At 38.0% G+C, this 14,108-nt stretch overlaps 1 protein-coding gene and 1 pseudogene across 1 annotated transcript; both read left to right on the top strand.

Annotated features, from left to right (window-relative positions):
* Positions 1-1,415: 1,415 nt before the first annotated feature.
* On the top strand, positions 1,416-2,387 carry LOC121465845 (olfactory receptor 4F3/4F16/4F29-like). The gene has a single exon (XM_041679255.1). It carries the CDS (start codon positions 1,416-1,418, stop codon positions 2,385-2,387), a length of 972 nt encoding a protein of 323 aa, XP_041535189.1.
* Positions 2,388-11,860: 9,473 nt separating this feature from the next.
* Positions 11,861-12,805, top strand: LOC121465708 (annotated as a pseudogene).
* The last annotated feature ends 1,303 nt before the right edge of the window (positions 12,806-14,108 follow it).

Raw genomic sequence — 14,108 nt, 5'->3', positions numbered from 1 at the left:
TGTTAATGGGAGACGGGTAGTACATTTTGAAACATATTTGGTCATGGTAGTGTGATGCCCTCTGCTTATTCATATTCATTAATGTTTTTGAGTAATGTCATGAATTGGTCACTGCTATGAGCAAGAGGAAGAAATGCATTGTTATTTTAGCATTAATTAAACATCCACAAATGGAGCTCTTACCTATTGTTGACATGATTGTGTTTATGACTGCCTCACTCTGTCCTGCCCACTCCTTACTGAATGCATGACTGTGATCTGTGTTTCATTCCTATAACTTCACTGAAGTAACCATTTTAATTTGTTTAACAAAAAGAAAACTCAAGGTTGAGTACTCAGAATCTTTTCAAATGGTAGACAGCACATAGCTGATTAATCACGGTTCCTGAATATAAAGAAAAGATGATGTCTGCAATGCTGTTTCTTCTTTAAATAAAATTAAACTACAAATAATACAAATCATTTCATAAGATTATGATAAAAGGATTCTTACATTTTTTTGTTTTTTTATATGTGCCTTTATAATTCATGTGTCTATAAATGTTAAATGAACAGAGGTTGTTCATCATAATATTAATTTTTAAGAGTAATAGTACAACAAATTAGGAAACATATTCATATAATGTTTTCTTCTGTTTATATACCCTTAAGGTGAGAATTTTTATATTATATGGTATTTCTCTTTTAATCATTTGCATCTTTACTCTTGTCTTCTTTTTTTATACTTTATACCCCAACCCACTTCTCTTTTTGTATTATATTACTAAGGATAAAGCCAATATAAAGAAATAAAATGTTAGACAATCACTCCTATACTGTGCTGCAAATTTAAACTGTAATTCAGATTTTGAAAACTTTCCATACTTTTTTCTTTAATGAATGTGTTAATTTAAATGTCATCAACAGTTTGTAAAAATATTCCCTTTTTAAAGGTTCATTTAAAAATTACTTGTATGTGTCCTTGAGATTAAGTTCATGTTTCATGTTTGTGGAAATTTATGGAAACCAAGAGGTGTCATTTGACTTTGGGGAGCTCGAACTCTAGGCTATTTTAAGCTACTTGAGTGGATGCGAAGAACAAAACTAGGGTCTTTTGAAATAATAGCAAGTGCTCTTAAGTGATGAGTCATCTCTCCAAGCCCTAATATCCCCTTTTAAAACCCATCAAACCTTATTGTCTTTTGAGTTTTGATAAAAACTTTTGCTACAGGTGTTAAGTCATAATTCAAACTAATTTATAAATTTCAGATTATTGATTGTGTATAGAACTTCCTTCTTTCACACTACTTACATTAAAGTCAGTTTCAATGCTGCAGCAACATAGATTTTCATAACAAGGAGATTCTCCTATTTATAAAATTATAATTTACAGTTTCTTCCATTTCCTCCTTCAGGTAGTACTGCCAACAGAGCCAATGGAAGGAAAGAATCAGTCTGTGGTGTCAGAGTTTGTGTTCCTGGGACTCACCAAATCTTGGGACATCCAATTATTCCTTTTTGTGTTCTCCTCCATGTTTTATGTAGCAAGTATGACAGGAAACTCCCTCATCGTGTTCACTGTGGCTTCTGACACTCACTTACACTCTCCCATGTACTTTCTGTTGGCTAACCTCTCCTTCATCGACTTGGGTGTTTCTTCTGTTTTTTCCCCCAAGATGATTTATGATCTGTTGAGAAAGCATAAAGTCATCACTTTTAGAGGATGCATCACCCAAATATTCTTCATTCACTTCGTTAATGGTGTGGAGGTGATTTTACTCATAGCCATGGCCTTTGACAGATATGTGGCCATATGTAAACCTCTCCATTATCTGACCATTATGAGCCCAAAAATGTGCATCTTGTTTTCAGTGGCCTCCTGGGTGGCTGGCTTTATCCATTCTCTCATTCAATTGGCTTTTGTAGTAAACTTACCGTTTTGTGGACCAAATGTTTTGGATAGCTTCTATTGTGACTTTCCTGGGTTCATCAAACTTGCCTGTGTAGATACATTCAGTACATACAGACTGAAATTACTGGTCTCTATCAACACTGGATTCATGGCTGTAGGTTCCTTCTTCATACTGATCATTTCCTATATTGTCATCATATTTACTGTTCATAAACATTCTTCAAGTGGCTCCTCTAAGGCCCTGTCTACACTTTCAGCTCATGTGACTGTGGTGGTCTTATTCTTTGGCCCTGTGATGTTCATCTACACACGGCCTTCTTCTTTCAAACACTTGGATAAATTTCTGTCCATATTTGAGGCAGTTGTCACTCCCATTCTGAACCCTGTGATCTATACATTCAGGAATCAAGAAATGAAAAAGGCAATGATGAGAGTATTTAAACATATAGTGGGCTGTAGACAAATAATTAAACGCTTGCACTCTGCTCATTCTTAATTGTATATAAATGTTCATTGTTCACCAGTATTAAAGAAAATATTTCCTTGAAAATTTTGGTATGTTTAGTCACTGTCATATATATTCTACTTTGTCTTATACTTAGTAAGAATGACAATATATCATTTACTTAAATAGTGAAAATATAACAAATCTAAATTCATATGAAATAATATTTTTCTGCAGAAAGCTCTTAGACACAGCAGAGGAGATGTTGCTTCAAAGTATTCAGGTAAAGGAATATTTTCGCTCTACTTTCCCAAGAATTAATGTTTTTAATTATGTTGCTTGTATTCTATATGTGCAAGTGCCTCAAATACTTGTAAGCAGAATTCAAGAAATACCAAATATTATTTGTTAGGACTCATTTAGCTTCATTCATATTTACAAGGGTGATCCAACATGCTTAAAATCAATAAATGTGTTTTATCACATGAAGAGTCTCAAAGTCAGAGACTGCATGATCACATCTGAAAATGTAGAAAAACAATCTTTAATCCAGTTCATGATTTCGTGATTACAGTCATGAATGAGCTATCATTAGAAGAGAGCTGTGGCAACACAATAAATGCTATACTCTATAAATCAACAACTAACAACATGGCAAATGAAGAAAAAGTTTTGTGAAACTTTATTTAAAATCAGAAGAAAGATATTCTGCTGTTATTCAATAATAGGATTTGATTATTAACTAAAGCAATAAGACAACAGAAAGTATTAAAATGGTATTGAAACTCTGAAACTGTCAGTGGACAAAGTACATAGGTTTATTCGGTACTTTTGTTGCTGTAACAAATACCATGTCCGCGAGGGGTGCACCCACACACTGAGACAATGGGGATGTTCTATTGGGAACTCACCAAGGCCAGCTGGCCTGGGTCTGAAAAAGCCTGGGATAAAACCGGACTTACTGAACATAGCGGACAATGAGGAATACTGAGAACTCAAGAACAATGGCAATGGGTTTTTGATCCTACTGCACGTACTGGCTTTGGGGTAGCCTAGGCAGTTTGGATGCTCACCTTACTAGACCTGCATAGAGGTGGGCGGTCCTTGGGCTTCCCACAGGTTAAGGAACACTGATTGCTCTTCCAGCAGATGAGGGAGGGGGACTTGATCGGGGGAGGGGGGAGGGAAATGGGATGCGGTGGCGGGGAGGAGGCAGAAATCCTTAATAAATAAATAATTTTTTAAAAAAGCATCTATTGGAAGGGTTTATATTGACTTATGTTTTCAAAGGGGAAGCCTATAATGAAAAAGAAAGCATTGCAGCAGGTGTTGCAGGAGGAAGCATGCTAATCTAGCTACCAATCACACACAGATAGTAGAGAATGAACTAGAAGTGAAGAGAAGTTATAATTTTTCAGGACCGCCTTGGAAATGCAGCTCCCCAGCAAAATTTGTGTTCTATGAGTTCCATAACGCTCCAAAACAACATTGCCAATACACCAAGTGCTCAAAACATGAGCCTATGAGAGGCACTTCTATCCAAATCCCTATAGTAGTCTACAATAAGAGACAGACTTCCTAAATTGTACCCTGGTTGCTCAAGAAATAAAGCCAACAATTGGCAAATGAACTTTTTGGAATTTAAAAGCTTCTGTTCAGCAGATAAAATTGTTAATTGAGTGAAGAGGTAGTCTACTACATGGGAGAAAATCTTCCCAACATATATATCTGACATAATATTACTATCTAGACTACATGTAGAACTAAAATCTGTATGAATAAACAACTTAATAAAAATGGACTACAGAGCTAAACAAAGTTCTCAGAAGAAAAGTTTCAAAAGTTTATAAATATTTGGGATGATATGGAGCCTGACTGTCCTTCTTCTATCACCAGGATTGGCTCCTAGTGGTGATCCTGGGATACTAACCCAGCCACAAAACCTTAGACCCACAACCTGTCCTGCCTGGCACAATGGTGAATCAGACTTAGTGGTAGTGGCCATCCAATTCTGAGGCCTAAGTCACAAGAGAAAGCACTTCCCTGACACTGCCTGGATGGCCATGAATTGGAACCTGGATGGCTCCAAAATCCGGAAAGAATCAAACATAACTGGGAAAAAATCAGTAAAATGATTTCTAATATTATTCTGCTATAAGCAAAGGTTATTGTCTAGCCCATTTGTCACCAGGGAGGCTTTCTCTAGGAGATGATGGGAGCAAATGCAGAGACCAACAGCCTGGTGGAGATTGCGAAACTTGCAGAAGAAGGGGATGAAGGATTGTAGAAGTCAGAGGAAATCAGAAGAACAAGACCCATAGAATGAACATAGCAGGACTCACACAGGCTCACAGATAATAAGTCAACAACCATGGATCCCGGAAATGTTTGCACCAGCCCTGGGCATACAAGCTGTGGTTGTTCAACTTGAGGTTTTTATGGGACACATAAAAGTCGGGTTGGGGGTATCTCTTTCTCTTTTGCCTCTTTGGGGGATCCTTTTAACCCCTCCTTTTTTTTGTCTCCAGCCATGATATGAGGGTTTGTGCCTAGTCTTATTGTTTCTTGTTATTCCGCATTATGATATCTTGTTATGATATCCCTGGGAAGCAAGCTCATTGTTGAATAGAAACAGAGTAGTGGATCTGGGGGAAGGCAGGGGAGGAAGGAGCATTGGGAGATTGTTGTGTGATATTTTGATTGTGTTCTCACAAATGAACCTTCCTTCAATTCAGAGGGTGGTGCTCACCAATATTGGATCTAAATTAACCCTAGGGGTTTGGAGGACTACTGACAGATAGGAGACAGGAAGTAGTAAGGTCCACCAGGAAGAGGATCTGCTTTTGAATGGAGGAATGGTAGAGATATAAAGCGACTGGTGGCTGCTCCCTGCTTCTCTGGTCTTTCAGGTTCTAACCACAATACCTACTCCTGGGATTGAAAGAGACAAATTAGATTAACGCTTTGGAGTAGGGCAGGCTGCAAATGGGATTTATTGCTTGAGAAAAGAATAAATAAATGGAAGAAACATTTATTTATTACTTTATAAATAATAAGAATCAACATCTCCACTTCCTCCTCTCCTCCCACTTCCCTCACACTTCCCTACTTACCCTTCTCCCCTTGCCCTTCAGTCCTAAGAGAGAGCAGGGTACCTTGTCCTGTGGGAAGTCCAAGTCCCTCCCTCCTCCATCCAGGTTTAGATAGGTATGCATCCAAATAGACTAGGATCCCAAAAAGCCAGTACATGCAGTAGAGACAAATCTCAGTGCCATTATCATTGGTTTCTCAGTCATCCCCAATTGTCAGTTACATTTAGAGGGTCCAGTTTGATCCCATGCTCATTCAGTTCATGTCCAGCTGGCTTTGGTGAGCTTCCCTTAGCTCAGGCACACGGTCTCAGTGGGTGGTCCTGACTTGCTTTCTCATCTTCTCCCTCCCTCTGGTCTTCAACTGGACCTTGGGTGCTCAGTCCAGTGCTCCCATGCGGGCCTCTGTCTCTATCTCCATCTGTCACCAGATGAAGTTTCTAGGGTGATATTCAAGATATTTATATGGAACTGGCCATATGCACAAGGCCAGATCAGGCACCCTCTCCTCCACTACTCAGGGTCCTAGCTGGGGACATCCCTATGGAATTTGGGACCTCCTCTATAGTGAAACCCTGGCCAACCCCACAATGCCTCCCTTAATTAAGATATCTTCTTCCCTGCTCCCATATCTGTCCTTCCTCCATCTCAACCATCCCATTCGCCCAAGCTCTGCCTAACTCCCTCCTTCTCCCTTCTCTCATCTATCTCTCCTTCTTCCATCCCCCAGCCCCATACTCCCAACTTTTGTCTGGCTATTTTGTCTGCTTCCAATTTCCAAGAGGATCTATATATTTTTTTGGGGTGGGGGGAGTTCATCTTATTTTTTATGTTCTCTAGGATCGTGAATGATAGGCTCAATGTCCTTTCTTTATGGCTAGAATCTACTAATGAGTGAGTACATACCATAATCATATTTTTGGGTCTGGGTTATCTCACTCAGAAGAGTGTTTTCTACTTCAATCTATTTGCATGCAAAATTCAAGATGTCGTTGTTTTTTACTGCTGAGTAGTACTCTAATGAATAGATTTGCCATACTTTATCCATTCTTCCATTGAAGGGCATCTAAGTTGCTTCCAGGTTCTGGCTATTACAAATAATGCTGTTATGAACATTATTGAACAAATGCTTTTGTATTATGATTGGGTATCTCTTGTGTATATTCACAATAGTGGTATTGCTGGATCCTGAGGTACGTTGATTCCCAATTTTCTGATTAAACCATGCTGATTTAAAAAGTAGTTGCAATTTCACCCTGCCACAAACCCTTTAAATTACAATAGCAACATATCTGCATGATATACCCATTGGCGCAATAGTGACACGAATGCCGTGGAACTAACAAACATGGTTTGATTGAATTCAAGACCTATAAAATGATATGAACCCCATATTTGAGACTGCTAATTATGTCAAGACCCAAAGACTACATGGACCAGAGATGCTATTGAAAATATACTACAATTATTCTACTAACAAACGACTTTAAATAATGTATTACTATACCCATATATTAGTGAATCACTCAACTCTCATCAAGACAATTCTTGCAGTAGTGGGTAGTTAACACAGAGACTCACAGCTGGACAGGTGAGAGACTTCAGACCACCTATCATTAAATGAGATGACTGTAGTACTGCTCTCCCCTCATGCTAGAGATCTATATGGAAGAGGAGATAAAAAGATTCTAAGAGCCAAAGGTGTTCAATGACTTTAAGGAAACAGCATGGATGTTGGGCAAATGAACTGTCAGAGACTGTAATTACAAGCCCAATATCCACCAGGCTATTCAAACGAGAAAATAGCCTCTCAAGAAGAACGTAAAATGGGCGTAACATTCTATCCTGAAGAAACTATTTGCAATTAATGTTGGGACAGGGAAAATCAGTTTCACTAATTGACACTGGGTATATGACCCCAGAGAAGGCTACATGCTCAAGAAATACTTGTTCAACATAAAACAGAAAAAATTTTTTGTTGTTTGTTTTGGTGTTTATGAAAACTATTTTTTTATTGAGAAAAGGATAAAAAAGTTTCCCCCTCCTCCCAGCCTCCCATTTCCCTCCCCATCCTCACACCCTTCTCCCCCTCCCACACTCCTTTCCCCCTCCCTCTCCAGTCCAAAGAGCAGTCAGGGTTCCCTGCCCTGTGGAAAGTCCAAGGTCCTCCCCCCTCCGTCCATGTCTAGGAAGGTGAACATATAAACTGGCTAGGCTCCCACACAGCCAGAACATGAAGTAGGATCAAAACCCCGTGCCATTGTCCTTGGCTTCTCATCAGCCCTCATTGTTCGCCATGTTCAGAGATTCCGGTTTTATCCCATGCTTTTTCAGTCATAGTCCAGCCGGCCTTGGTGAGCTCCCAATAGATCAGCTCCACTGTCTCAGTGGGTACGTGCACCCCCGGTGGTCCTGACTTCCTTGCTCATCTTCTCCCTTCTTCTGCTCCTCATTGGGACCTTGGGAGCTCAGTCCAGTGCTCCAGTGTGGGTCTCTGTCTCTATCTCCATCCATCACCAGATGAAGGTTCTATGGTGATATGCAAGATATTCGTCAGTATTGCTATAGGATAGGGTCGTTTCAGGTTCCCTATCCTCATCTGCCCAAGGAACTAACTGGGAACATCGCCTTGGGCTCCTGGGAGCCACTCTAGGTTCAAGTCTCTTGCCAACCCTAAGGTGGCTCCCTTAACTAAGAATTGTGGTTCCGTGCTCCCCTACCCACCTTTCCTTTATCCCAATCATCCTGTTTCCCCAAGTTCCCCCCATCCTCCCCTTCTCACATTTCTCTCCCCATCTCCCCTTATCCCCAACCCACCCCACCCCCAAGATCCCACTTTCCTCCCCGGCAAGTTTGTCTACTTCTCATAGGCAAGAGGATAACTATATGTTTTTCCTTGGGTTCACCTTCTTATTTAGCTTCTTTAAGTTCACCAATTGTAGACTATGTGACCCTTATTTATGGCTAGAAACCAATTATGAGTGAGTACATCCCATGTTCATCTTTTTGGGTCTGGGTTACCTCACTCAGGATAGTGTTTTCTATTTCCATTCATTTGCATGCAAAATTCGAGAAGTCATTGTTTTTTACCGCAGCGTAGTCCTCTACTGTGTATATATTCCACACTTTCTTCATCCATTCTTCCATTGAAGGACATCTAGGTTGTTTCCAGGATCTGGCTATTACAAATAATACTGCTATGAACATAGTTGAACAAATGCTTTTGTCATATGATTGGGCATCTCTTGGGATTATGAAAACTTTTATTTGTTTTTGATTTTGTTAGTGTTTTTTTTTTAAAGAGAGGGTAAGAATATAAATTTAGAAGAGTAGGGCTGGGGTGTGTGGAGAAGTTGAATTTATGGGAAAGAATGTGATTAAAATATATCGTATTAAAAGTTTAAAACATAAATTAAGAGAAGAAAACATTAAAATAAAGTTATCATATTACCAGCTATACCAGTCATGGCTACATACATAAAGGACCCTGTCTTACTTGTTTTGCCATTTAAATGAGATAAAACACCATGACCAAAGCAACTTTTAGAAGAAATAGTTTATTTAGATTTATAGTTACAGAGAGCTAAGCATCCATGATGACGGAGGAGAAGCATGATGACAGGAACTAATAACTTACATCCTTGTTGTAAACACAAAACGGACCGCACTGGGATTGCTGAGAGGCTTTGAACCCTCAGAGACCATCACAGTCACTTACTTCTACCAGGTACTGTATAGCTACTAAACCTACCCAAACAATGCCACCAACTGGGGACCAAATATTCAAACATTTGAGCATATGGGAAATACTTTATTCAAATGACCACAGACAATATTTTGCTGCAAGGATATTTGTATATTCATGTTTTTGCTATTCTATTTACAATAGCTAGGGAAAGGAATATGTCACAGATCACCTAATGAATAAATAATACACACAAAGAAATTTTATTCAGCCCAAAACAATGAGTTATGATGTTTAAATTTTTTATAATTAGTATTAGTTTTGTAAAGAAAGCTGGTATGGAGATAGAGTCAACTGTTACTAGTCCATTCTCTTCTTCCACATGTTAGCTCCAGAGATTGAACTCAGATCCTCAAGCATGATAGTAAGTGCCGTTTTCATTGAGCCATCTCATTTGGCCAGGATATTTCTAATACTTTGATTATTTGTTTAATATTGAGAAGATACTTACCTCGAAGAAAGAAGTAATTGCAATGAGTAATTATCAATTATTGGATCCAAATATCTTAATGAGACCAAAAATCCACTGTCTCCATAGTATCTGAGTTTCAGAGTTCTTTGGACACACTGACCAAAACAAATAATTCTCTTGAGAAAAATTCTGTAACCATGAGCTTCTTCAAGCTATCATGCTTTTCCACTATTCCTTGCTCAGATACTCTCAAGGTGTATATAATTAGCTTCATATATTCCTAATGGAAGATTCTATGTGGCACTTTATCTGAGAGGACACAGGGAAACCTGGCTCTACAAGATGTTGTTATCATTCAGGTAAAATGGAGAGATGGAAATAAACTTAGCAGTGTATGAGTTGATCATACACAGATGTTAGTTTGTGAAGTTTGTGGTTAGTATTGCTGTGTACCCGAGTTGTATCCTAAAGTACTTGAGGAAATCTATGGCAAATTAGAGCACAGACAAGAAAAAAAATTGAACAACACAAAAGGATGATTGTAACAGTATTCACTGTGTGAAAAGGCTTTGAATTTGATTGGAAAGAGATCAAGGAGGGGTATGTGGAGTGCTTCGAAGGGAAGAAAGTGAAGGGAGAAATTATGTAATGAGATGACATCATAATCACAAAAATAAGGGGAAAATGTCTATAAAAATATTAGAAAAAGCAAAACTACTGACTGCCTTTGAGCTAGAACCACATTATATATAGGCGAATATAAATAGTACTAGAAAATGCCAAAAATGTTGTAATGCTTTGTGTGAAACTTCTGCATTAATCAGTTATTCTATGCTCAGATTATGATATAATCTCCTACTAATTTACAAATGAATAATAACTTGTTAACACGTATAAATAAAATGGCAGTTGTTGCCATTTCTTTAATTTTTTTCAAATAAAGGATATAAATTTACCATTTTGTGTAACATAGTAGCAATTTTATTAGTGAGTTTGCAAGATGACAGTGCCTCATGTATTCCTGAGTAGGAAATAGTGCTTAACATGGAGAATACAAGACCCAGTGCTGAAAGCATACTATCCCATTTAATTTTATTTTTTTCATCATGATGGGGCAATTTCAGAACATAGTGATTTCTGAGGTGCCAGGAGTTATATTTCTTTCTTTCTTCATTCTAAAGAATGCAAATTGTACTGATAATTTTGTGTGCGTGCGTGTGTGTTTTCCACTCATCTATTATTTAACACATCTTATTTTTACATATTAATCTTTATTTGTGAATGTTACTTCTTCTGGATACAGATTCTTCAAATTAGAATTGCAAATAATACAGTATTTTTAGATTTAAATTTAAAAAATTAATTTTATTATTATTATTTTGTATTTGTGATTTTATATATATGAGTAGGGTGAATATATACTTAATGTGTGTGTGTGTGTGTGTGTGTGTGTGTGTGCATATACGTGCACACACAGTAACACAGACCTGTGTCCACTGGAGATGAGAAGACAATGTTCTGAGTTCTGCTCTCTCAATTTCCACTTTATTCCTTTGAATGTGTCTCATGCTGAGATTGATTCTAGTATGGCAGTCCCCAAGATCAAGTGATCATTAATTTTCACTTTTCACCACAGCGTAGAGACATATACAATTAGCTTCTTGCATGGATGCTGGGATCTGAGCACAGGTCCTCACGATTGCACAATGAATTCCCTTAGAAATCAAGCTATATCTCTAGCATGATATTCCCAGGTTTTAGTCTTTTCCGTAGCTCTTCAATCTTTATTTCTCTGCCTACATCCTCTACAGCCTCTTTAACATTTGTGGTGTTGAGAATCAAATATAGAGCCTCACTCATCTGTAGTTTATTTCATTGTGCTACAAACTGAGTCTTTATCTCTTAATTTTTTGAAGTACCTCCATTATTTTTTGTCTTCCTGAATAAGTATATTAATATATAGTCACATCCAGTCTTTTTGAAATCCACCAAAGGTTATTATCTTAAAAATTTAAAATTTTTGAAATAAAAATACAACTACCTCATTTCCTTTTCCTTTTCTCCCCCAACACTTCCCATGGACCTCTACTGTTATCTTTGGAAACTGTGAGGTGATTGTTTTACTATGGTTTGAAGTTATGGTCTCCTGATGACTAGTGATTCTCAGCGCCTGTATGTATGTATGTGTATATGCACACACACACATGCAGGTCTTTACCTAAACCCAATTATAAATGATCATTTCTCTTGTTACTTCCTACAGGTAGAACTGTCAAAAATGTCAATGGAAGGAAAGAATCAGTCTGTGGTGTCAGAGTTTGTGTTCCTGGGACTCACCAACTCTTGGGACATCCAATTATTCCTTTTTGTGTTCTCCTCTACATTTTATGTCGCAAGCATGACAGGAAACTCCCTCATCGTGTTCGCTGTGGCTTCTGACCCTCACCTACACTCTCCCATGTACTTCCTGTTGGCTAACCTCTCCTTCATTGACTTGGGTGTTTCTTCTGTTTCTTCTCCCGAGATGATTTATGACTGATTCAGAAAACACACAGTCATCTCCTTTAGAGGCTGTGTCACTCAAATCTTCTTCATTCATGTCATTGGTGGTGTGGAGATGGTACTGCTTATAGCCATGGCTTTTGACAGATATGTGGCCATATGTAAGCCTCTCCATTACTTGACCATTATGAGCCCAAGGATGTGCATCTTGTTTTTAGTGGCCTCCTGGGTGGTTGGCCTTATTCACTCTCTGGTTCAACTGGCTTTTGTAGTAGATTTACCTTTCTGTGGACCTAATGTGTTGGACAGCTTCTACTGTGACCTTCCTCGATTTATCAAACTTGCCTGCACAGACACTTACCAACTGGAATTCATGGTCACAGCCAACAGTGGATTTATCTCTGTGGGCTCCTTCATCATACTGATCATTTCTTATATTGTCATCATAATCACTGTACAAAAACACTCGTCAAGTTCTTCCTCTAAGGCTCTGTCCACACTTTCAGCTCATATCTCTGTGGTTGTCTTATTCTTTGGTCCTTTGATATTCTTTTATGTCTGGCCTTCTCCTTCTATACACCTGGATAAATTTCTGGCAATTTTTGATGCAGTAGTTACTCCTTTTCTGAATCCTGTGATATACACACTCAGAAATCAGGAAATGAAGGTATCAATGAAGAGAGTATGCAAACAGCTAGTTAGTTATAGGAAAACTTCTTAAATCTATGTGCTGTGGACTGTCTTCAATGAATACAGAAGTTTACTTTCCATCAACGTGAGAAAAATCTTTTCATGTATGCATACATATATATATTTCACACACATATAAATTATGTATATATCTTTGTCCTTCCCTTATATCTCTATATATTCTCCTGCTTAGTCTGCATTAACAATCTCTCCTGAAAACAGAGAATCACATGTATTTATAAAGCAATGATTATAATAATCTTGAACTTATATTCCTAAGGAATAATGTTTATTTTGAAGTAGCTGATACTTAAGCCTTTAGAACATGAGTGTTTAATGTCAACCCTATGATTTGTTAATCAAAAATTTTTTTATAAATTTCCATGTTATTGAAATGATATTTCATCAAGCACAGGACACTTATAGCAGATTAAATGTGATAATGAGCCCACAACATATGGGACTAACTAGTCTACCAACAAGCTTCATTCCTTGTAAGCCAGTGATGGAAAACTTGGGCTAGGAATTGGGCTAATGGTTGTCCCCCCAATGTGGTAGCAGCAGAAGTAGCTGTGCCAATCTTGCTAAGAGATCCCAGTTGTTCACTCTATTCTGTAGCTATACATTTTACTTGGGGTTGTTCTGGCCTCCATTTTTTTCTTAAATCTGATGCCATTGGTATGGTAAGAATTCATCATTGTAGAGATCTCTGATTCTTTTTCATCTTTTATTTGTTCTCATAACCCTGATCATACTCTGAATATCTTTGCTTACATAAGTTCTCTTCCATTACCAGTTTGTTATATCTTGTTTCCTGGACCTTGATTTATTCCCTGTTACATTTATAAAACAATAAACAGATAATAGAATCACATTAAATTACAAAGGTAAATATATGTAAATGCAAAACACAACAAACATCTGAAAGAAAACAAACTAAACAATAGTTATCCCAAGAGGATCAGGTAGGAGTCTCTTTTGCCTGAGTGGCGAGATCCCCTCCTCCCCAGCATGACCTCCAAGAAGCCGACTTTTCAATGCAATTATACAGGATTTCTTTATTGTTCTATAGGCTTGCAAGCAGGAGCTGCTTTGTTCCACACACCAGTGCGGTGGATGAAGAAAAAGAACCCTGAGCTTACAGTGCAGGGGTTTTTTAAAGGGAAAAACCACAAGGAGGGAGTTATATGCCTTGGTATTACTGGATTGAGTATGGGGTTAATTGACTCTAAAATCAAGAAGGGATTTTTGTTACTTTCCACAGAACTACCCAGTAACTATGGAAAACAAGTAAGAATGATAAAGACAGTCATTCATATTCATTAAAGGAAAAA

Source organism: Microtus oregoni, unplaced genomic scaffold (assembly GCF_018167655.1).
Source record: "Microtus oregoni isolate MIOR12 unplaced genomic scaffold, Mior012 000031F_ref0000149, whole genome shotgun sequence".
Taxonomy (NCBI): Eukaryota; Metazoa; Chordata; class Mammalia; order Rodentia; family Cricetidae; genus Microtus; species Microtus oregoni.
Note: the sequence above shows the minus strand (reverse complement) of the source record. Positions and strands in the feature narration are given on the sequence as shown.

Bases quoted from the DNA above. Each gene is read 5' to 3' on its own strand.
- LOC121465845 (XM_041679255.1), top strand. From the start codon at position 1,416: ATGGAAGGAAAGAATCAGTCTGTGGTGTCAGAGTTTGTGTTCCTGGGA.